The sequence below is a fragment of the Eriocheir sinensis genome, chromosome 30 (genome assembly GCF_024679095.1).
Source record: "Eriocheir sinensis breed Jianghai 21 chromosome 30, ASM2467909v1, whole genome shotgun sequence".
In the NCBI taxonomy this organism is placed as follows: domain Eukaryota; kingdom Metazoa; phylum Arthropoda; class Malacostraca; order Decapoda; family Varunidae; genus Eriocheir; species Eriocheir sinensis.
Window position 1 is genome coordinate 3,214,926 of NC_066538.1, and position 25,000 is coordinate 3,239,925.

At 40.5% G+C, this 25,000-nt stretch overlaps 1 protein-coding gene across 5 annotated transcripts in view; it reads right to left on the reverse strand.

Moving 5' to 3' along the window:
* LOC127005458 (lachesin-like) overlaps positions 1 to 25,000 on the reverse strand; it is a 132,314-nt gene that overhangs the window by 78,083 nt on the left and 29,231 nt on the right. For all 5 annotated transcript variants that reach the window (XM_050874345.1, XM_050874343.1, XM_050874344.1 and 2 more), the window contains exon 2: positions 1,567 to 2,668. In XM_050874345.1, coding sequence (XP_050730302.1) covers positions 1,567 to 1,846 — 280 coding nt within the window. In that variant the 5' untranslated portion in view covers positions 1,847 to 2,668. The remainder of the gene's footprint in view (positions 1 to 1,566; positions 2,669 to 25,000) is intronic.

A 25,000-nucleotide genomic window follows, 5' to 3' on the forward strand; every position in this document is an offset into this window, starting at 1 on the left:
TATTCCACGCATCATCATCCCACCCCTCTTCTCTCTGTCTTACTATCTATCTATCCACTTTTCTATATATCTATCTTTGTCTTTTGCCCATTCTTCCCCTTTTCACAGCCCATCACTGTCATGCACCTCCCCACTCTTCTCTTTTCTTACCCTCCTTCCTCCTGTCGCCACACCTCGCTAGTAAGGTCGAGGTGTTGGGTAATGCAGGGAAGGGTTGGGGGAGGAATGCGTGGCGGAGTGAAAGCCTCGGTGACGGCGGCTGTGTTATGTTAGCGAATAAAAAGACGGTGCCAGGGAGTTAGTTTGAACCCGATCGTGAAGTTAGTCGAGTTGAGTTTTTTTTTTTTTTTTTTCCCAAGATTGTGATTGTTTTGTCTCATTTTACTTTTGGTAGAGTGACGTTGTTGCTGTGTTTTTCGCTTTTCTCTTTTTGTGTTTTTTTCCTATTTTAGTGTTATTTTCTCCTGTTTTTATGTTTTTTCTTGTTGTTTTTCCTGTTTTGTTTTGTTTGTTTCCTGTTTTTCAGTGTTTTTGTTGCCTGTTATATTTTATTTTAGAATTTATTATATTTTTACTGTATTCTTCCCGTTCTCACAGTAATGATATTCTTACTAAATATTCCCTGTTGTTGTTTCTCTTAATGGATTGGTTGTTGTTTTTAGCTCGATTTATGCTCCTACGTTTTTCTTTACTATTTTTTTACGGCAAAGGAGTCAGTTCAAGGGCATAAAAAAAGGAAACAAATATGAACAAAAAGCCCGCTGGTCACTGCTCCTAAAAAGAGTTAGAGGAGTGGCCGAAAGATTGGTCAGTTTCAAGAGGAGAGGTGTCCTGTTACGCACCTCTTATATATGGGAGAGTTTGTAATATTTTGGGGGCATTACATTTTCCCTTAGCACTGAAGACGTTTACTGCTAGATTTCTGCTTTAACTTTCTACTTTACTAATGGTATATCAACGCTATTTATGTTTTCACCACTTTTTTGCGAGATTTTTCCTTTTATACGTTACGCCTGGCACATCAACGCTATGAATTTTTTTACATCACTTTTTTGTTAGATTCTTCCTTTTTCTTCTAAACTATACTCGTAGAACATCAACGAATTTTTTTTCCTCACTGCGCTGTTAAAAGTCTTCAGCCCTGCAATGAAATACCAGAGAATGACCTTAAGACACACGTTGAACATACGCCAATCTTACTTTTCGCCCCAATTCATGAAGTTCTTGGATAGACCTTACATGTTCTCAAAACGTCCTTATATTTACAAGCAACAATGATAATAAACAACTGCAGGCTTTTTTTGTTGTTTCTTTTTCTCCTTTTTGTATTTTTTCCTGTTTTTGTGTTTTTCCTGTTTTTTGTGTTTTTTTCCTGTTTTGTTTCTTTCCTGTTTTTTTGTGTGTTTTTTCCTGATATTTTTACTGTTTCCTGATTTTTATTTCTTTGTTTTGTTTTATGATTCCTGTTTTTGAGCTTCGTCCATTGCTATAAACAAACAATAATAACAACAATAAGGATAATAATAAGAAAGTAAAATAAAGATAAAAACAATCTCCTGTCCTTACCGTCCGTGGCGTGGGTGGGCGCCATCACACACGCCAGGGTCACCAGGGCGAGGCGTGTGACCCAGGGCAGGCGTGGGGTCGGCTGGTCAGGGCGCGGGGGGCGGCGGCGGGAGCGGCAGTGCATGACCTTTGACCCCAAGACCGCCTCGTGTGACCCCATTTCACCCCCTCTGGTTGGGCTTGGTGAGGAGGAGGAGGAGGAGGAGGAGGAGGAGGGGGTCAAGCTGATGCAGATGTCACCAGTTTGTCTTGTGAGGTTCGGCATCGTTTCACTTTTCATTGTCTTTGTTTAGTTGTGTTTTATGGTCACTAGATGGCGTTGGCGTTGTGTTTATTTCCTTTTTCCCTCACTAGATGGCGTCGACTTTGTTTTTGATGATTATTTTCTACACTGGATGCTGTTTACGTTCCTTATTTTGGGTTTTTACTCACTAGATGTCGTTTCTGCCCCGTTCCTTCCTTTGTTTACGTTGGGTTTAGGTCACTAGATGTCGCTGGTTTCGTGTTTAGTTGCTTTCTTTCTCACTAGATGGCGTTCGCTGTGTTTATTTGGGTTTTCGCTCACTAGATGTCGTTTTTGCCCCGTCCCTTCCTTTGTTTACGTTGTGTTTGCGTCACTAGATGTCGCTGGTCTCGTGTTTAGTTGCTTTCTTTCTCACTAGATGTCGTTCGCTTTGTTTATTTGGGTTTTCGCTCACTAAATGTCGTTTCAGGTTCGTCTCTCCCTTTGTATAGGTCTGATTTTGCTCCCTAGATGGCGTTAGCGTTGCTCATTTGTTTTCTCTTCACTAGATAGCATTACATCCCTTTGTCTCACCTTCACTTCCTCTAAACTCTCTCACTCAGGTTTCAATGCTTTTCCTTCCACATATTAAAGGTTTCTCGCCCTCCTGATATGTTGTGAAGGCTTGTAAAGGGCTTTTTGAGGTTCTAAACGAGGCTAGGGTGTTCGTAAACCCTCTTAAAATCCTTTGATATGGAGTTAAATTCTTTTTGGCTCGTTGGGCTGGAGAGAGGTTCGTTGGGCTAGTTTAAGTTGGGTTGGGCTGGTTTCTTCTTCATTTCCTGGTTCTCTAATTGTCACATGCCTCCAATTTCAGTTCTGTGGAAAGAAAGAGAACATTCGGAATTAGTTATTGGAGTTTTAGTAATGGTGGTAGTAGTAGTAGTAGTAGTAGTAGTAGTAATAGTAATCAACTCATTATTATTTCCAGAACTTAACAATTATAGTGAACAGTAACAATCTTCATAGTAAAACACCTCAGTGGAATGTGAAATATTTACAGAATCGTAAAGAAGTAATTAGTTTTCACATGATTAATTCTGTATACACCATTTATTTTTATTTGCTTATTTTATTTCTTTGTGATATTAGTGCAGCGAAATATGACCCACGCCTTTCATTTCCCGATTCATTCATTCATTCATCTTCTATATGTTTACGTTTTTAGGTGTGTGATCATGTGCATATTGAAAATGAAAGTACGTATAACAAAATAGTAAAGTCAATTAGTTGTTATTAGATTTAGTGTACCTTATTCTTATCTAATGCAACACACAAAAATAGGACAGGAACTTCAACTTAACTCAAATTACAATCAGATGTGTGAGTTTAAAGTAAAGGAACTGTCATTCGTATGTTTTTTTGTAGAGTGTGTGTGTGTGTGTGTGTGTGTGTGTGTGTGTGTGTGTGTGTGTGTGTGTGTGTGTGTGCATCTGATTCAACACAAAAAGAGGGCAGCAAATTCAACTTAACTCAAATTACAATCGAGTGTGTGAGTTTAAAGTAAAGAAACTCATTGGTATCTATTTTTGTAGAGTGTGTATGTGTGTGTGTGTGTGTGTGTGTGTGTGTGTGTGTGTGTGTGTGTGTGTGTGTGTGTGTGTGTGTGTGTGTATGTCTGCAAGTATTTCTCTCTCACTTGCTCAATCAATCGCTCTGTATCTATCATTTCACCAATACAAAACAAAACAAAACAAGGACATTATTCTTATTTTATCCTCTGATCATAACACCGAACACACACACACATCCTCGCCGGCCTTGTGTTGATGAGGCGTGAAGGGCGATCTCGCACTCACCACCTGTTGACACCTGACCACCGCCGCCGCTAATTAAATCCCTCAATAGAGTCTCTTCTCCCACCTGACTGACGCGGCGGCTTTTGTCACGCACACCGATATACTAACCAGACGGTGCTTATATTTTTGTTATTTATGTCTGTATCACTATTTCGTTAGAGAGGAAACAAATGAAGGGAAAAAAAGACGTGATTTCCTTTGATATTCTTCAGTTTTCCTCCTCATTATTTATTTTCTTTATGCTATTTATTCTTTTTTCTTCATTTCGTGGTATAGAAGTGACGAAAGGAAGAAAAGAGGAAAGAAAGGGAAAAAAATACTCGATTCCTATTTTATTTCTTCTCCTTACATCTTCTTTCCTTTCTTCTTTCTAGCTTATTCCTCTTCATTTTCCACATTTTTTCCCCATGTTAATATTTTCACTTTTTTTTTTTTTTTCTCTCTCTCTCTCTCTCTCTCTCTCTCTCTCTCTCTCTCTCTCTCTCTCTCTCTCTCTCTCTCTCTCTCTCTCTCTCTCTCTCTCTCTCTCTCTCTCTCTCTCTCTCTCTCTCTCTCTCTCTCTCTCTCTCTCTCCTCCCCCACGTCAGTAACTTTTCTCTCTGTCGCCTCATTTCCTTGCACCCTGTCTTCCTCTCTCTCCCCTTCCTTTCCTCCCTCCCTCCCTCCCTCTTCTGTCTCTCTCCCTTCACCAAAGTATCTCATGAGTGGCGTGGGTTAAATGTCAACGTAGATTAGTAATGTTTAGTGAGAGAGAGAGAGAGAGAGAGAGAGAGACGAATGCAACGTTCCGGATTGTGTCGTTCATGGAGTTGTTCTTGTTTTTATTATCTATTATTATTATTATTATTATTATTATTATTATTATTACTCTTATTGTTGGTGTCGCTATTGAGAGTAAGAGGACGAAGAGGAACTAATAAATAACTTTCTCTCATTTCTTTCATCCCATTCGTGTTTATTTTTACGATGTGCTTCATAGAAAAGTTTGTAGTAGTAGTAGTAGTAGTAGTAATAGTAGGAGGAGGAGGAGGAGGAGGAGGAGGAAGAGTAAAAGGAGGAGGAGGAGGAGGACAAGTATAGCGGTAAATGATCCCTCCTTTTATGACAGTGGGTTTCAATCAATCAGTCAATCATTCAATCAATATTCACTATCTAATACACTCCTGTCTATTATGCGCCATATAGTTCATTCCTGTCTGTATATAATTCGCCGCTGTCTAATTCCTGTCTATATTATTTGCCATCTGTCTAATTCCTGTCTATAGCATTCGCCATCTGTCTAATTTCTGTCTATATCATTCGCCATCTGTCTAATTTCTGTCTATATCATTCGCCATCTGTCTAATTTCTGTCTATTATTCGCCATCTGTCTAATTTCTGTCTATTATTCGCCATCTGTCTAATTCCTGTCTATATTATTCGCCATCTGTCTAATTCCTGTCTATATCATTCGCCATCTGTCTAATTCCTGTCTATATTATTCGCCATCTGTCTAATTCCTGTCTATATTATTCGCCATCTGTCTAATTCCTGTCTATATCATTCGCCATCTGTCTAATTTCTGTCTATATTATTCGCCATCTGTCTAATTTATGTTTATATTATTCGCAATCTGTTTAATTCCTGTCTATATCATTCGCCATCTGTCTAATTTCTGTCCATATTATTCGCCATCTGTGTAATTCCTGTCTATATTATTCGCCATCTGTCTAATTCCTGTCTATATAATTCGCCATCTGTCTAATTCCTGTCTATATTATTCGCCATACACTTAATTCTATCTTTTTATTCGCCATTTAGTAACTTTTCTCTTTTCTTCTTCAACACCCAGACTTTATATTCACGCACCAGCTCCATTCTTCAGTGTCCATCGAGACGCGACAGAGGGAGGGTGTGCGCTGCGAGGCCTGTCTTATAAGGATGTGTAGGGTCTGTGTGGCTTGCCCTTATACCATCATCATCATCATCATCATCATCATTAGACTTCTTGATTCAAACCATAGAGTATAAAAGATGCCTTGGAATAGTGGTAATTGGAGTCACTTATTTTTGTTTGTTTACTTTTTTTTCGTTTTTTTTTCTTCACTTTTTCATGTTATTGTTTTGGTTTGATTCTATTTTGTTAACGTTTTCTATTTTCTTTTTTTTTCTTCTGTGTGATTTTTTTTTTTCAAAGTCAATATTATTTAACTATTTTCTTTATGTTCTGAACTTCACTTAATGGATTTTTTGCTTCACTTTATTTGTTTTTGTTTCTCTTTAAATTATGCACCGGCAATTATTATTATTATTATTATTATTATTATTATTATTATTATTATTATTATTATTATTACTTTTATTCCTCGCTTAACCGTTCCTCATTCCTGTTAAATAAATGAAAAACAACAACGACAAAATCACGCTCCCTCCTTTTATCAATCACTAACATTACTATTAAAAAAAATCACCCGAATATGCTTCTTCTATTTTTACATTTCCGAAAATAAAGAAAAAATTCACACTAACAGTATTATCAGTATTATTAATATTTTATCAGTATTAGTATCAGTATCAGTATTATCAGTATTACCAGCGTTTTTATCAATATCAGTATCACTATTATCAGTATTCTCAGTATTATTATCCGTGTGAGTATCAGTGTTATCAGTATTACCATCGTTTTTATCAGTATTATCAGTATTACCAACGTTTTTCTCAGTATCAGTATTACTATTATCAGTATTCTCAGTATTATTATCCGTGTGAGTGTCAGTATTATCAGTATTACCAGCGTTTTTATCAGTATTCTCAGTATTACCAGCGTTTTTATCAGTATTATCAGTATTACCAGCGTTTTTATCAGTATCAGTATCAGTATTCTCAGTAGTATCAGTGTGACTATAAGTATTAACAGTATTATTATTACATCCGCGAACGATTCTTCAGATAACAAACAAATAATAATAATTCACGTTTTTTTATCAATTCATTTCACTTGTCACTTCACGAAAACGAAACACTAAAAAAATAACACTCTCCCTGTTTCACTTCTTTTTTTTTCACGTGTTGAAGCGAAACGGTGCGAGAGAAACGCTAACAAACTCACGAACACACACACAAACACACTTTTTACCCCAAACAAGAGAGAGAGAGAGAGAGAGAGAGAGAATAAGATAATTTCAATGAATGAGAAATGCAAAACAGAGACAAAGCGAGAAGAGGAAGAAAGAAGGAGGATAATAAATGAAAGGAATAAGACAAAGTTTCAATAAATGAGAGATACAAGACAGAGAAGGAGAAAAAGGGAATAAAGAAGTAGAATGAGAAATAAAAGAAAAAAATATAAAGTTTAAATAATTAGGAAGTCCAAAACAGAAAGAGAGAGAAAGAGAGAAGAGGAGAGAAAGATGATAAATGAAGGGAGTAAGATAAACTTCAATAAATGGGAGACGCAGGGAGGAAGGAGGAATGAGGGAGATGAACGTTGCCGAGGGAGAGTCTGAGGCAAGTGTGAGGGAAGAAAGGAGGGAGAGACGAAGGGAGGGAAGGAGAGAAGGGAGGGGGAGGGAGGGGAAGGGAAGGGGAGGGGAAGGAGGAAGCTGACGAAAATGTTCCAATGAGAAAGATTCTTTGACTCCTCCTCTTTTTCATCTCCTCCTACTCCTCCTCCTCCTCCTCCTCTTTTTCATCTCCTCCTCCTCCTCCTCCTCTTTTTCTGCATCTCCTATTCCTACTCCGTTTTTTTTTTCATCTTTCCTTTCTCAATCTCTTTTTCATCTCCCTCCCCTCCCTCTCCTCGTCCTCCTCCTCCTCCTCCTCCTCGTCCTCTTCCTCCTCCTACTCATCTCCTATTTTTCATCAACACATTTTTTCATATTGGTTTCGTATTCTTATTCCGTCTTCTCCTCCTCCTCCTTCTCCTCCTCCTCCTCCTCCTCCTTATCCTTATCCTTCTCCTCCTCCTCCTCCTCCTCCTCTTTTTTTTCACTTCCTCCTCTCTTTTCGTCCTCTCTGAAGACATACAGATAAACAATTATTTTAACCTTACCAATCTCTCTCTCTCTCTCTCTCTCTCTCTCTCTCTCTCTCTCTCTCTCTCTCTCTCTCTCTCTCTCTCTCTCTCTCTCTCTCTCTCTCTCTCTCTCTCTCTCTCGTTTTGTTGATTTAATTCGTCTGTGTGTGTGTGTGTGTGTGTGTGTGTTGGTTAGAGACTTTCATTCACGCATATACGCACTCACACACACACACACACACACACACACACACACACACACACACATACAAACAAACAAACAAAAAAAAGTGATTGAGAAAACTCTTTTAAGTGTTGTATAAACTCCTTAAAGGTTGAAAGAGGTGACAGAAAACAATCAACAACAACAACAATTTATTCTACTACTACTACTACTACTACTACTACTACTACTACTACTACTACTACTACTATTACTGCTACTACTACTGCTGCTGCTTATGGTTAAGATTATTGTTGGCATATCATTTCTTCTCAGTCGTTTGAGAAATAAGATTAATAATATTTTCCTAAGTAAAGATAAAGTTTACAGTTAAGTTAGTTCGTAAATAAATCAAGAAAATCGATAAAAGGTTCGCGTGCAGAAATGTCCGCAGTGAATAATTTCTTTCACATATATATGTTTAATTTTACTAACCTTTTGCAACGTTTTTTTTACTCTTCTGTTGACTGAAAGGTAGATAGACTGATAGATAGATAAATAGATGGATAGAAAGACGGTTAGATAGATACATAAATAGTTAGGTAGATAGATAGATAGATTGATAGATAGATAGACGGTTAGATAGATTGATAAATAGGTAGGTAGATAGATAGATTGATAGATAAATAGATAGAAAAGTTAAAAATAGAGGTAAAGGAAGAGAAAATATAATCGGGTATTTTTTTGCTATCTCTTATCAGCAAATTCAAGCAAGTTTCCTAATCCATCTTCTATTTCAGCTTCATTTCTTGCACCTTAATCGCTCAACTCTTCCACTTCTTCCCTTCTCTCCTTTTTTCTCCTCCCTCCCTCTCTCCCTCTCCCCTCCTTTACCCCCTCACTCTTATCTCCCTCACTCCCTCACTCCCTCCTCCCCTTCATTGTCTTTCTCCCACCCACCCCCTTCATCTTCCCTTATCCCTCTTTATCCACCCTCCTCATCTTCCTCTCTTCTCTCCCCTTTCATATATTCACCCCATCACAATCCCCTCTCCCTCTCCCCTCTTTTCAATATCAGCCCTTTTATCCTCCCTTACCCCTCTACCCACTACCACTCATTCACCCCTTCCTCCTTTTCTCCCCCTCTTTCACCCTCTCCCCCAACCTCACGTACCCCAACTAATCTCCCCCACCTCCTCTCAACCTCCCCCTCAAACCTTCTTCCTCATTAATACTTCTCATACTTCATTTTCCCTCCTCCTCCTCCTCCCTTCACCCCCCTCCTCCCCTCCATCACCCCCCGCCCCCCACCTCACCTGGCCCACGTAATGAGTCTTAGGTCGTCCAGGTAACAATGGGGGACGACAACTTGAGACAAAAGGGCCCGTGTCACACCTCAGTCTTGTTCTTTTTTTTCTTTTTTTTGTGAGAGTTTATTTTTTGTAATAATCTCCACGCAGGTGAGCGAACAACAAGGTGTGTGTGCGTGTGTGTGTGTGGGGGGGGGTTGGGGGGGGCTATGTGTGTGTGGGTGGGTGGGGGGGGGCGTGTGTGTGTGTGTGTGTGTGTGTGTGTGTGTGTGTGTGTGTGTGTGTGTGTCTGGTTATCTGTGTCTGCCTGTCAATGTCTGTCTATCTGTGTGTGTGTGTGTGTGTGTGTGTGTGTGTGTGTGTGTGTGTGTGTGTGTGTGTTCGTCCTCCTCATAACCGATAAATCATTCAGCGTAACATAACTTATTATGATTGATTTTTCTTCATTCATCGCGTCATTAATATTCATCTCCTTTCTCTGTAGTAGGTTAAAAAATAATATTGTGTCGATCTGAGAAATGTGGGCCAAGGCGTAACTTGTCTTCCATTGCTATGTCTATTGCGTCTTTAACATTTATTGGGTTAGTTAAGTTTATTATTTTTTAGTTTTATTTTTTGTTTCATTTTATTTCTAATTTATTTTTCGTTTTGTGGATTTGGTTTCGTTATTTTACTTTGATTTCCAATTTTACTATTTTACTATTTTTTTATTATTTTGCTTATTTTGGTTTTTATTTCATTATTATTTGCCATTTTTATTTCTCGCTTTCATTTCATTTCTAGTTTATTTTTCATTTTATTGATTTAGATTATTTATGTTACTTTGCATCCATATTTCACTATTTTACTATATTTACTATTTTTACTCATCTCCCTCTTTATTTTCCTCCTCCTCCTTCTTCTCTCCTCCCCCTCCTCCTTCTCCTCATACCCAATACTTGATACAGTTTTTACCTATCTTTATTTTAACTTGAATTTATCATATTTGTTTTGCTAGTTATTTCCTTATCACCATTCTCATCATCATTTTTCTTCTTTTTCCCCTTTTTTTCTTCCTTTTCTTCATATTTATTCTTCCTCTTCTTTTCTTCCACTTCTCCTCCTCCTCCTCCTCCTCCTCCTTTATAAATTTCACTTTCCTCACCTAAACAAATCCTTCATACCCATTTTCATATCCTCCTCCTCCTCTTCCCCATCCTCCTCCTCCTCCTCCTCCTCCTCCTCCTCCTCCTCCTCCATTGTTTGTCTGGAAATAATTACCGGGAATAATAATAGCGTCATCGCTTTGTCTTGGCCCGAAACACCTCCGGCCTCTCTTTCCCCTCCTCGTATAAGGCGGATCAGCGGCCTCAGTGTCTGCCCTTGAGGGATTTACGGGCATAATAAATCCTTTGTTCGCTACACGGCCGCTAACAACACCTGCGAGACTCACCTGTACACGCACATACGCACACACACACATGCACCTGAATACCTGATTACATGTATACATAGATTCATTCAGGTACACATACATGGATTCATACATACACATACATACATACGTTACAAATAACACCTTCTAGACACCTCCACACACACACACAAACATACATACATACATACATACGTACATAATTTATAACCACTTACACACAATAACCAATTACTTACATAGGTACACATATTTGCACAGGTACACATACACTTTGACTTAACTTACGTATGCTTACACAACATACATTACCTCTATGTTTTTTCGTCTCTTCGTTTCCTTTTCTTTTCTTTCTTTTCCTTATGAGTAAGAAAGAAGAAAAGGGTACGTGAGGGAAACTGGAGATAGATAGACGGATAGATAAAGAAAGATTTTAATGGATGCTTAGATAAGTTGGTAGAGAGAGAGAGAGAGAGAGAATATAGTAATTATCAGTATCTCTCTCTCTCTCTCTCTCTCTCTCACTCTCTCTTTCTCTCTCTCTCTTATGGCCCTTTAGAAAGGAGTGATTTTGCCCTCTTGACAGTAATGAGGAAGATGAGGAGGAGGAGGAGGAAGGTAATTTGACCCGAGGAGGTAGAGGAGGAGGAGGAGGAGGAGGAAGTGTTTGTGACTGTCCATCTACCTGTCCGTCACCTTCTCCGCGCCCTGGACAGGTGTGAAGAGGTGCGAGGGTCCTTACCTGTGGCTAATTACCCTCCTTTATCCTCCTGCTCGTCTTATTTTTGTCATTTTATTCTTATTATTCCTCCTCTTCCTGCCCCTGATTATCTATTTCCTAATTTTCCTCCTTTTTTTTACTTTCTTATCTATTGTATGTTGTTTATGATTGTATTTTAGTAACAATTTTTATTCTCATTTTTTCCTATTTTTATCAGGCATTTTCTTCCCTATTATTTATTTTCCTTTTATATATATATATATATATATATATATATATATATATATATATATATATATATATATATATATATATATATATATATATATATAAGAGATGAATTCATATGTGTACTTAATTGTATGTGTATATGTAAGGAGAGAGAGAGAGAGAGAGAGAGAGAGAGAGAGAGAGAGAGAGAGCAAGCAAGGAAGATGGATGAAAAAAAAAGCAAAAACTCACCGCCATAATTAATTCTCCTTGCCAATAAATTCCCATCATCATCATCATCATCATCATCATCATCGTCATTACCAATTTACCCTCATGAATGCATCTTGATTCCTTACCCATGCGCTTTCCCTTCACCCTCCCCCTCCCCTCCCCCCTCACCCCTCCATTTTTGAGTTCTTAAGTGGCTTCAGTTAATTTCTATCTATATGCAAAAAGTACATGTTTTTCGGAGGGGGGCCGGGAGGGGAGGGGGGAGAGGGGAGGGTCGTCTACCTCCGTGTGGTTCCTCGCTTCTTATATTATGCATTTCAACCTTAAACTTTTTCCTCTTTAAGTGGAGTTCGGGGTCTTGATGTTTGCTTGACGTGGGGGGAGGGGGGGAAAGGGGGAAGGAGGGGAAGGGGGGGAAGAAGAGAGGCAGGCAGCATGGAGGGGAAGAGGTTGGGAAGGGGGAAGAAAGGGGGTGAGGGGAAGGGGAAGGAAGAAGGTTAAGGAAATGGGAAAGGTGGAAAAGAAGAAGGGGTAGGAAGAAGGAAGAGCTTAGGATGAAGGAATGGGAAGGGGGAAGGAAGAATGCTTGGGAAAGGGGAGAAGGGGGAGGGGAAGAAATGAGGATTGGAAAGGGGGAAGGGTATAGAGAAAAGGAAAACAAGTTGGGGAAGGGGAAGTAGGAAGGAAGAATGCTTGGGAAAAGGAGGAGAGGAAGGGGAAGGAATGAAGATTGGAAAGGGGGTAGGGTAAAGAGAGAAGAAAAAAAAGTTGGGGAAGGGGAAGGGGTAGTTGGAAGGAGTGGGAAAGGTGAGGAGGGGAGGGGAAAGAAGGGATGGGACGGAGGAGAGGGAAGGAAGAAAAGCTTAGAAGAGGGAGGGAGGAAAGGTGAAAGAAAGATGGGTCGGGAAAGGGAAGGAGAAAGGAGGAGGAAAAAAAGGGTTAGGATATGGGAACGGGTTAGGGAAAGGAATTGGGGAGACAAGAGAAAGGGTTGAATAAAAGGGGAGAAGGGGAGAGGAAAGGAAGGAGGGTTGGAATAGAGAGGGGGAGGTAAGGGCGAAGAAGAAAGATTGAGAAGGGAAAATGAGACGGGAAAAGGGAGAAGAAGGAGAAAGGGGAAGACGAGAAAGGGGTGAGGGAAAGGAAGAGGGGTTTAGAAGGGGGTTGAGGTCATGAAGAAAAGGGAGAAGAAAAGGTTTGAGTATTAGAAGAAAATGGGAAACGTAAAGAAAAAAAGGTTTTATGAAAGGAAAAAAAAGGAGGGGGGCATAAGGATGTTGGGAAAAGGGAAAGAACAGGATAAAGAAATTTGGAAAGGGGAAATATATTGGTCTTGTATTTCTGTATCTTAGGAATATTTTTTTTTTCTTATTAACTTTTTTACTTTATTTTCCATCCGTTCAGTTTCATCGGATATTTTCTTGGTATTTTTCTCTCGCTTTTCCTTTTTTTCCTTTTCTGTTTGTTCGTTCCTTCGTGTGTTTGATGATTAATGTGTGGACCGATAAACCAGGCACACACACACACACACACACACACACACACACACACACACACACACATACATAAATGATTAGAGGTAAACCTTTGCATCCCGGCCAATCATTGCATTATTTTTATTACTTATTAAAACATTATTATTATTATTATCATCATTATTTTGTACTGCTGTTACTACATATTCTACTACGAGAGTTATTATGAAGTCTTCTAAATATTTATGAGTAAAAATAATTCGAAATAAAGTCTACGGTAAAAGTTTGTAAGATTTCACTAACACATTTGCGAACCTCCTGTTGCCCTTTTTACTCCTTTGTTTCCTCTTTTCCTCTGTTCTCCTTTTCTTCCTCTTTCATTTCCCTCATTTTCTCTCTATTTCTCTCTTCTCTCCCATATCATCTTACCTCCCAGTTCTCTTCCTCCTTCTCTCCATACCTAACCTTTCTTCACCATCCCTTCCTTTATCCTTCATTTCCTCCCTCTCTCCCTCTCTTCTTCCTTACGTTTCTCCCTCTCCCGCAGTCCCTCCTCCCTTAAATGAACCCTTTCTCAACCCTATTCTCCCTCTCTCCCCTTTCTCTCTCCTTCCCTCCCTTCCTTCCCTCCTCCTTTACTGTAATCACTCACCATGTCTTTGAGCAATATCCCTTAACCCCCCCCCCCCGCTCTCTCTCTCTCTCTCTCTCTCTCTCTCTCTCTCTCTCTCTCTCTCTCTCTCTCTCTCTCTCTCTCTCTCTCTCTCTCTCTCTCAGGAAGAAAAATGCACCTTCCTCTCTATCTTCACCCGTCTTCCTTTCCTCCTCCTCCTCCTCCTTCCTTTCCCTCCCTCCTTCTCTACCTCCCTCCCTCCTTTCCTCCATTATTTATAAACCTCCGGAACCAGATATGGAGAAAATAACGCAATTAAGAAAACAATGTAAGAGATTTTAAAAAGTAGCGAAACTTTTCCATGACCAATTTAAAGTTTTCTTTCTTTTGGAATTTCACAGCCGCCGCCACGCAGAGAGAGAGAGAGAGAGAGAGAGAGAGAGAAGACAGACAGACAGATAGACAGTGATAGATCGACACACAGAACAGACAAAGATAGACAGACAAACAAAGACAAAATTAAACAAGAAAAAGCAGATTAAAAAAGTAAGAAAAATGTGAAAAAATAAAAGCGGTAAAGAAAACAAAAGAAAAGAGAGAGAGAGAGAGAGGTGCTTTTAAGGGGTCGAAACAAAAGCGGGAAGGCAAGAGGAATCTAATCGCGCCTTAATCATTCTTACGAGTGTGTGTGAGAGACAGCAGACCTCCTCCTCCTCCTCCTCCTCCTCTTCCTCCTCCTCCTCCTCCTCCTCCTCCTCCTCCTTACGCTCCTGATACTCCTCATGTTCACCTTCCTCTTCCTTCTTCGTCTTGTCCTCTTTAACCTCCTCATTCTTCTTATCTACTTCATCTTCCTCTTTCTCTCTTCTTTCATTCGTAACCTCCTCTTCTTCCTCTTTATTGATTTCCTTCTCCTTCTTCTTTATCTCCATATTCACTTCCATCTTCCTCTTCTCTTTGTTCATTTTTTCCTTCCTCTTTAACTCCCTTCCGTTGCTTTACTTTCTCTTCCGCCTGCTCCTCCTCCTCCTCTTTCTCCTCTTTATTACCTTATTTTTCTTTTCCTTATCACCTCTTTCATTTCCCTCTTCTCTTTCCATTTTTCCTTCCTCTTTAACTCCCTTCCTTTCCTTCACTTCCTCTTCTTCCTCCTACTCCTCCTCTTCCTCTCCTCCATATCTCTGCAGGTAGAATGATAAAGCCATATGGTAATTAAGACTTATCCCTCACACCTTTCCCATTGATCACAGGTAGAAAAAGAGGGGTGGGGATAAGGGAGAAGAGGGAGGGGAAGAGAGAAAGGAAACAGGAGAGAATTGCAGAAAGAAGGAAGATATGAGGGAAGAGAGTGGGATGAGGGATGGAGAGATGAAGGAAGAGGAAGGTGAAGAGGGATGAAAGGAAAGGAAAAAGAGAGAAAAGAGAGAGAACGAAGATATGAGAAAAGGGAGAAGGAAGTTGATTAAAAAGGAAAGGATTGTATGAAGGAAGACATGGAAGGAGTTAATAGAAGGAAGGAGGGTAGAAGAAGAATCCTCAGTCACTCTTCCCCTCTTCCTCTTCCTCTTTCTCTACACCTCTCTCTTCCTCTCCTCTCTACTGGTAAGATTTCGCTCCCTCCTCCTCCTTCTCCTCCTCCTCTCCCTACTTCAATAAGAGACCAGAAGCAGTAACTAGTAAAGGAAGTAGACTCTCTCTCTCTCTCTCTCTCTCTCTCTCTCTCTCTCTCTCTCTCTCTCTCTCTCTCTCTCTCTCTCTCTCTCTCTCTCTCTCTCTCTCTCTCTCTCTCTCTCTCAGCAGAAGGTTCCTACTAATCTAGCAGACGTTAAATTCCACTGGTAGGATCACGCTAACAATAGTAGGATCAAAGAAAGGATCGAACACACACACACACACACACACACACACACACACACACACACACACACACACACACACGTTGTATTAAGCCCAAGTTCCACCTTCTCACATGAGCCTAAAGAGGAGGAAGAGGAGGAGGAGGAAATGAAGAAGAAGAAGAAGAAAAGGAAGAGGTTGAGGAAATGAACACAAAGAAGAAGAAGAAAAAGAAGAAGAAGAAGAAGAAGAAAATGCCACAAGAGGAGGAGGAGGAGGAAAAGGGAAATAAATGAGGAGAGAAAACAAATTATAAAGAAAAGAAAGAAAAGAAGAGGATAAAGACGGAAAAACGAGAGGGCAACAAAGAAGAAAGAAGAGGAGGGAGAAGAAAGAAAAGAATAAAGAGGAGAAGAGGAGGAGAAATAACAGTACAAGAGAGAGGAAGAAGGAAGAAGAGAGAGATCAAGGATAAGACAATAAAAAATAAAGAAGAGGAAGGAAGGAAGGAAAGAGGGAAGGAGAATGTGACTGGGTGTGGAAGAGGAGGAAGAGGAAGAGGAGGAGGTGTGAGAGTAGCAAAAGAACCAGGAGGAGGAGGAGGAGAGAACCCAGAGTGAGGGGAACGGTCAGGGAGGAGGAGGGGAAGAGGGAGGGGGAGTACGGAGGAGGAGGAGGAGGGGGAAGGGGGTTTAATTCACTGGTGTCAAGCCCAGTGCCTCCGCCCCCCCAATTTCGTACAAACTGGCGGCCTTACCTTCATTTTTCTTAATTTCGACGAGGGGGGGAGGGGGAGGGGAGGGGGGCCAAGAGGGAAGAGGAAGAGGAAACACAAAGAGAGCCAACATTGGTTTAGTTCGTGTTTTTAGAGACCTACATGACCTGCCTCTTATTTTTTTTCTTCTCGTTTTCCCCTCATCTCCCATCTTTTTTCCCCCTCATCTTTCTCCTTTTCCCTTCTTCTTCTCTCACTTTTTTTCTCGTATTTTCTGGTTTCTTAGTTTGCGTCATCTTCCCTTTTCCCCCTCATTTTTTTCTCAATCTCCCTTCATCTCCCCTCTTTTCCCCTCGTTTTCCTTTCCTCTCCCCTCTGTCCTCTCTTTTTCACTGATTTTATTTTTCCTATCTACTAGTTTCTTAGCATACATCTTCTCCCCTTTTTCCTAATTTTTTCCTCTTTTTCCCCTTTCTTTCCTCTTTTTTCCTCTTTTTCCCCTTTCTTTCCTCTTTTTTCCTCTTATGTTATTGTTTCTCATCTCGACTCTTTTGTTTCTTTTCCCCTTTTATCTTCTTCCCTCATTTTCTACCTCATCTCATTACTTTTAACTCTCCCCCTTCTTTTTCCTCATCATTTTCATTTCCTATCTTCTTTTTCTTCATTCTTTTATTCATCTCCCCCTTTCTTCTCCCTTACCTCTTCCCCCTCCCCTCCCCTCCCCTCATCTCCCCTCATCTCCTTTAAGCAACTCACCTCCGTTTCCCCTCCACACTTCATCTCCACTATTCATCTCCCTTCCTGTTTCACCCCCCTCTCCCTTCCTCTCCCTCTCCATCCCCTCCCTTTCCCTCCCCTCCCTGGACCCCTCGGCTGCCCTCTCCCTCCCTTCCTCTCCTCCTTCCCTACACATCTTACTCTCCCCTCTTCCTTCCCTCTCCCCTCTCCTCCTCCTCCTCCTCCTCCTCCCCTCAGCTGAGTGTTATGGTCTAAAGAAAAGGTTACTCTTCTACTACAAAACCACAGAAGGAATTTCCCGTCTTTCTTTTTTCTTTTTTTCCCTCTTTGTTTTGTTTTTTTGTGTTGTATTTTCTTCGGTTCTTTTGTTTTTCTTGTTTGATTGTTTTGTTTTTTGTTTTTGTTTTTTTCTCCTTTATTTATTTGATTCCGTTTTGATTTCTTTTACTATTTTTTCTTTCTTTTTCTTAATTCATTTATTTTTACGTGTTATTCTACTGTTTTTAGTTGTATTTTCTCTTATTCTCTCCTTTCTTTAATCCATTTTTCCTTCACTCCTAATTTTTTTCACACACGCACACACACACACACACACACATCGATATATATATATATATATATATATATATATATATATATATATATATATATATATATATATATATATATATATACATACATACATACATTAGAACAATACATTGATTACCTAGAGTAGAGAGAGAGAGAGAGAGAGAGAGAGGGGGTGGCTACACAATAAAAACACGATCGATAAACAATATTCCCAAATTTATCGTCCTCCTTGTTCTCAAAAAGTAAACAAACAAACAAACGAACAAACAAAAAATCAGTGTTGCCAGACAGGAGAGAGAGAGAGAGAGAGAGATAGTCAGACAGACAGACAGATAGTCAGACAAATAGATATAATCAACTACGAAAATATCCCCAGAGAGAGAGAGAGAGGGTTTATTGAGGAGGTGAGGTTGGTAACACTGACTTCTCTCCCATTGTCTCCTCTTGATCCGGGCATTTTGGAGGAGGAGGAGGAGGAGGAGAAGCAGCAGGAGAAAGGGGAGCTTAAAGAAGAGTAGGAGGAGGAGGAGGAAGAGGAAGAGGAGGAAGAAGAGGAAGAGGAGGCTTATAAACGAAGAAGAGAATGAAGAGGAAAGGAAATACAAGAAGAAACAGAGAGAGAGAGACAATATTCCTCTTAGTGGGGCCCTTTGAGAAGCAAGAGGAGTGGTAAGAGGAAGTAAAGAGGAAAGGAACACTGCTTGCTTGCTCTAACCCGGAACTTATGTGTGTGATTGGAGAATTCTTTTGCCTCTTATTCTCTCTCTCTCTCTCTCTCTCTCTCTCTCTCTCTCTCTCTCTCTCTCTCTCTCTCTCTCTCTCTCTCTCTCTTCGTTATAGTTTTTTTGTTCTTCCTTTTTTGTTTCTTTAAGTCTCCCTTTCTCTTTCTTTTCCTCTTTCTTCCTTCTCTCTTTTCTTTTTTTTGCATTATTTTTTTTCACTTCCCACCTCTTTTATCACTTATTTTCCTGCTCCCTCTTTTTTTCCTAGCTTCATTTTCCTCCAGTCTCACTTTCACTCTCCTTCTCTTCCACCTTTTCCTTTATTTTTCGTTTTTTTATTTTATTTTTTTCCTCCTTTGCAACTTTTATTTTCCCATTCCCTTCATTCTCTAATCTCTTCTGACGCTTATTTTCCTCTTTTTTTCCTTCTCCACCTTTTTTTACATTTTTCCTCACTTCCCTTTTTCACTTTTTTCACAACTTTTTTCCCTCTTTCCCTCTTTTTTCCCCTTTCCCCTCTTTTTCCCTCTTTTTTCCCTCTTTTCCTTTCTTCCTTTCATTGCTTCCCTTCCTCCTATTCCCTATTTCTCTTTTCAATTAACTCTCTTTCTCATTTTTCCTTCTTCTTCATTAAATATTTCATCATCCTCATCGATTTTTTTTCTTTCCTCCTTCCTTGTTATTCTCACTCTTCTCGCCTTCTCTTTCGTTCACTTGATATACTTCCTCTTCCTCTTTCTTCATCCTCTTATCCTGTTTTCCTCTTACTCATTATCTTTAGTTTTTCTCTCCTCTTTCTCATCTTCATCGCTCTCTCACTTTTTCAATTCCCTTATTTCGTTCATTATTTAATCTTCCTTTCTTTCTATGTTCTCTTTTTCTTTTTCCAATACACTTTAAACTCCCATCTTCCTTCCTTATTTCCTTCTTTCTATCCTTCATTCCTTCTTTCTTTTCTTCATTCCTTCCTTCATGTCTCCCTTCCCTCACTTCACCTTTCTTCCTACCTCCCTCTTTCCTTCCTTTCCCTCCTTCTTTCTGTCCCATCTTATCATCTTAAGTTCGTACCTCCTTTCCCTCCCTCTCTCTCCTTCCCTCCCTCCTTATTCCTTCTTTCTTTTCTTCATCTCTTCCTTCACCACTTCCTTCCCTTAGTCCACCTTTCTTCCTACCTCCCTCCTTCCTTCTCTTCCTTCTTTCTTTTCGTCCCATCTTATCATCTTGAGTTCCTACCTTCTCACCCTCCCTCTCTCTCCCTCCCTCCTTACCTTCCCTCCCTCCTTCATCTCCTCCATCAAGACAACACGACCCCGTAAAACGCCCTTAAACACACTTAGACAAGGAAAAAGGGAGAATAAAAAATAGATAAGAGTGCCAAATAACGGAGAGAGAGAGAGAGAGAGAGAGGGGGGGGGGGGGTCGTTCTCTATTGCAATAAAGTGTTAAGGAGTAAACGAAAGCTGTGTTGAGATGTCAGGGAGATGATGATGCTTAGGGGGGGGAGGAGGGAGGAGGGAGATAAAGATGCTGGGGAGATAAAGATACTGGGAGGAAAGAATACTAGGGCAGGGAGGGATGAAGTGCTGGGGAGATATAAGGATGCTGGGGAGGGAGATAAGGTTGCTGGGGAGGGAGAAGAGGATGCTGGGAGGGGAGAGATAAGGATGCTGGGGAGGTAGATAAGAATGCGTTACTGGGGGAGCGTATTGTACCTGGAATGTTAAGGGAAGCTGGGGTATGTTACTGAGGGAGTTTGGGTACCGTGATGATTGGGTGTGTAATTTAGGGGAGCGGGAGGGAGGAGAATGCTGGGGAGAGCACTTCTGGGGGTTGAGAGGTATCAGGGAAGCTTGTGAGCATTACTGGGGGAGCTTACGATATCCAGATACTGGGGTGCGTTACTGGGGAGCGTATTGTACCGGGGTGTTGGCAGATGCTGGGGAGAGAACTTTTGGGGGCTGAGAGGTATAACTGGGGAGCTTAGGATATCCGGATGCTGGGGTGTGTTACTAGGGGAGCGTATTGTACCGGGGTGCTGGGGGATGCTGGGGAGATTGTGATGGTGTCGGAGGTATTGCCCTTACAACGGCACTTCTGGGGGTTGAGAAGCATAACTGGGGAGCTTAGGATATCCGGATGCTGGGATGTGTTACTGGGGGAGCGTATTGTACTGGGGTGCTGGCGGATGCTTGGGAGAGCACTTCTGGGGGTTGAGAGGCATAACTGGGGAGCTTAGGATATCCTGATGCTGGGATGCGTTACTGGGGGAGCGTATTGTACCGGGGTGCTTAGGTGTGCCGGGGCGCGCGTCCAGGAATCAAATTAAACGAGTGGTGTCAATGGAAGGCCTGGCCCGGGATCACCTTTAAGTTTCATTAAGACTCGGTGATCGTGTGAAACTAAAGATACTGTTTACTTTTCCCCTCCTTGCTCTCCCCCCCCCCTCTCTCCCTCCCACTCTCTCTCTCTCTCTTTCTCTTTTCCTCTCAGTATCCTCCCTTTATTTTCTGTCTTTCATTCCCTGTCCCTTTCTCTGCCTCCTCCTTTCTTCTTTCTTTTCTTTTTTCTCTTCTCTCTCTTTCTCTTTTCCTCTCAGTATCCTCCCTTTATTTTCTGTCTTTCATTCCCTGTCCCTTTCTCTGCCTCCTCCTTTCTTCTTTCTTTTCTTTTTTCTCTCTTCCTCTCTTCATTTCACCCCCAGACGTTCATTCCTTGTCCCTCCCTTTATTTTCCCTCTCCCTTTATCGCTTTTCCTCCTTCTCTTTCCTTCCTGTATTCCTTGTTTTTTATATACTTGTTCCTTTCTTTTCCTGTGTTTTCCTTCCCTTTCTCTCGTCTCCTCTTTCCTTCTCTCATTCTCTGTCTTTCATTCCTCATCCCTCTCGTCCTTCTCTCTCTCTCTCTCTCTCTCTCTCTCTCTCTCTCTCTCTCTCTCTCTCTCTCTCTCTCTCTCTCTCTCTCTCTCTCTCTCTCTCTCTCTCTCTCTCTCTCTCTCTCTCTCTTGACCACAGCCCACTCATATTTCTTCCTTCCCGTCTGTCTCTTCTTCCCTCCTACAAATCTTTCCTTCACTCTCTCATTCCTTCCCAGAGAGAGAGAGAGAGAGAGAAATGTACTACTGCTTACAATTATTACCACAACTACTACTACTACTACTACTATTACTACTACTACTACTACTACTACTACTACTACTACTTTTAGCCCCACAATGTTCCCACTATTCCCTAAAGACTTACCGGTAATTTATCTATGTTCTCTCTCTCCCTCTCTCTCTCCCTCTCTCTCCCTCCCTCTCTCTCCCTCCCCGACAACTCTTCTCAAGGGAATGCAAACCAGAAAATAATAGTTACTCTTTCTTGTTAGTCGTTTTCTTTGTTGTTGTGGTTTTCTTCGAAGTTCCGTTTTCTTTTCTTAATTAATGAAAATGGGATGTTGGTTGCCTCAGATTTGTTTTTTGTTTTGTTTTGATTTTTTTGTCTGTATTAATGATTGGTGTAGAGAGGTGTATTTTATTTTGTTTTATTTGTTCTTTTTCTCTAGGTCTTTTCTTTGATTGCAGGTTTATATAATTGTTTTCGTTGTTTTTGTTTTACTTTTATTTCATTTTTTTTATTTTTGGACTTGTTTTACTTTTTCTTTACTTAATTTCTTGTTTTCTTTTTTATTTTCTTTATTTCTATACTTTCTTGTTTCACTATTCTTGTTTTACTTTCTCTACTTATTTTCTTTTTTTCTTTCATATTCTTGTTCTTGTTCTAATATTTCCAGTTCTTTTTTCATCCCTATTCTCTCCTGATCATCTCCTCCTCCTCCTCCTCCTCCTCCTCCTCCTTCTTCTAGTCGTTCTACTTTTATTTCCATTATTGTTCTTATTTTACTTTTCCTTAACTTTCTTCTTTGTCTTCTGCTTACTCTACTCTCCTGTTATTCTTGTTCTACTTCTTCTACTCTTTCTTCTTTCATCATCCATTCTCAAATCCTCCTCCTCCTCCTCCTCCTCCTCCTCCTCCTCCTCCTCTTCCGCCTCCTCCTCCTCCTCCTCCTCCTCCTCCTAATTAACCATACACCTGGCCTTACACACCTGCCCACTTCTCTACACACCTGTCCTCTTCTCTACACACCTGTCCACACACTCACACGTTTCCTTAAAGTCGAGTTCCATGATTCAGTTTCTCGTAATCGTTTCAATTTCAGAGACACTTTATATTTTTTTTGACCTTTCTTTTTTTTTTTAGATTTTTTTAACTTTTTTGGTAGATTTGTTTTTTCCTATTGCATTTTTTTTTTTAATCCTCCACTTGAAGAGAAATACATATATGGTTATGGATCGGTATAGGGTAGTCCTCTTCCTCCTCTTTTTCTTTTTCCTCCTCCTCCTCCTCCTTCTCTTCCTCGTCCTTCTTCTCCTCCTCGTCATCGTCCTCCTCTTTCTCGGCCTCCTTTTCATTTCGTTTCTTGTATTTTTCATTTCTTCTTCTTTTTCTTCTTCAAACTTTCTTTCCCTATTTATATATTTTTCTTTATTCTTCTTTGTAGCTTTTTCTTCGATATTTTCATCTTCTTTTCCTTCATCTCAATCTGCCTCCCCCTCCTCCTCCTCCTCCTCCTCCTCCTGCAGGTACGGCAAGGTGTGCTGCCCGTCAGGTATTGATAGAGCTGTGAATATTGAGGTGAGGCTGGGCCATCACCTGCGCTCTCTCTCTCTCTCTCTCTCTCTCTCTCTCTCTCTCTCTCTCTCTCTCTCTCTCTCTCTCATTTTTTTCATATTTTTCTTACTTTAATCATTTTTTTCGTGTTTTTCAGCAATATTTTTTTCTTTTATGTTTTTTGTTTGCTTTCTTTTTCACTTTTTCTCCTTTTCGTTATTTTCTGAGTAATCTCCTTCTTTGATATCCCTCGTTCTTTCCTTCCTTCAGTTTCCTTCATTTATTCTTTCTTCAATCCATTTCCTTTATTCCTTACTTCATTCGATTTCCTTCCATCGCTCCATCATTTCTTCATTCAGTTTCCTTCCTTCATTCTTTCATCATCATCATCATCATCATCCTCTATTACCTGTTTGGACTCCTAATTACACACATAAGTTACCTTCATCCTCACTTTCAAAATCTTTCTTTTTCATTTATTTTCTTTTTGAGGTTTAATAGTCTTGCATTTTCCTCTTTTTTCTCTTTTTTATCTTCGTTTCCGTTTCATGTATCTCGTTTTTCATCTTCCTCCTTCTACTCATCGTCCTCTGCTTCCTCCTCCTCCTCCTCCTCCTCCTCCACTCCAATGCGGTTTAATATTTCACGTTCTATCTTAAATATGAGGTTTATCTCTCTCTCTCTCTCTCTCTCTCTCTCTCTCTCTCTCTCTCTCTCTCTCTCTCTCTCTCTCTCTCTCTCTCTCTCTCCCTCTTCTACCTAATCGGGATGAAATCATTAATGAGTCGTTATCTCGAAACATTGAGAGAGAGAGAGAGAGGGTTCAGTAATCTCAGGTAATTTCGAAACCCCAAGTGAAGCGGTTCCGAACGTTTGCTTCGAGCCGCTGATGATCATTTGAAGCTTAGAGAGAGAGAGAGAGAGACAGAAATGAAGAGAAGAGGAATTAAATCTGAAGAGAGAGAGAGAGAGAGAGAGAGAAAACAAAAAATTAAACAAGAAAATAAAATCGAAAAGAGAGAGATGGGCAGAGAGAGAGAGAGAGAGAGAGAGAGAGAGAGAGTGGAGTATTTCATGGGCCAGGAAAATATAGTGGTGACGGATGATTAAACAGACAAACATCAAAGTGGACGGACAATACAGCAGACCCGTCCATTCAGCGCCCTGTTATTACTGCTCTCTCTCTCTCTCTCTCTCTCTCTCTCTCTCTCTCTCTCTCTCTCTCTCTCTCTTGCTCTCATTTTCTCTCCCATTTTCTCCCTTTCCGCATCCTCGCTTCTCCTTTATCACTTTTCTCTCCCTCTCTCGCTCTATTTTCTCTCTCTCTCTCTCTCTCTCTCTCTCTCTCTCTCTCTCTCTCTCTCTCTCTCTCTCTCTCTCTCTCTCTCTCTCTCTCTCTCTCTCTCACACAGGTGTTTGAAGATGCCAGGTATAAATCAGATTCATTCATTAAGACTAACACGCTCTCACCTCCTCCTCCTCCTCCTCCTCCTTCTCTTCCTCTTCCTCCTCCTTTTCGCTCTCCACTTCTTCCTCATTCTCCTGTTTTTCTTCTTCTGTTTGTTTTTTTCTAATTTTTGTCTTCTCGTTGTTTTTATTTATTCTCTTTTCGTCATCTTTATTTTCCTCTTATTTGCTTTTTCTTCTTCTATTCCTTCTCCTCATCCTCCTTTCTTTTTTCCTCTTCTACCCTTCTACCTCTCCTCTTCTATTCCTCCCCTTGCTTCCTTCTTTCTTCCTCTCGTTTCCCTCCCTCCCGTTCTTTCTTTCTCTCTCCCATTTCCTTCTTCTTCTTTCCCTTTTACTTCCTTCTTCTCTCTGTGTTATTCTTTCCTTCTTCTTCCTCGTCCTCGTCTGATTTATCTTATTCCTTCTTATTCTCCTTTTCTATTTTGCTTACATGCCTTTCTCTTCCATTCCTTCTCTTCTCTTTTGGCTCTTCCCTTTCCTTCCTTTTCCACCTCACCTCTTCCTCCTCCTCCTCT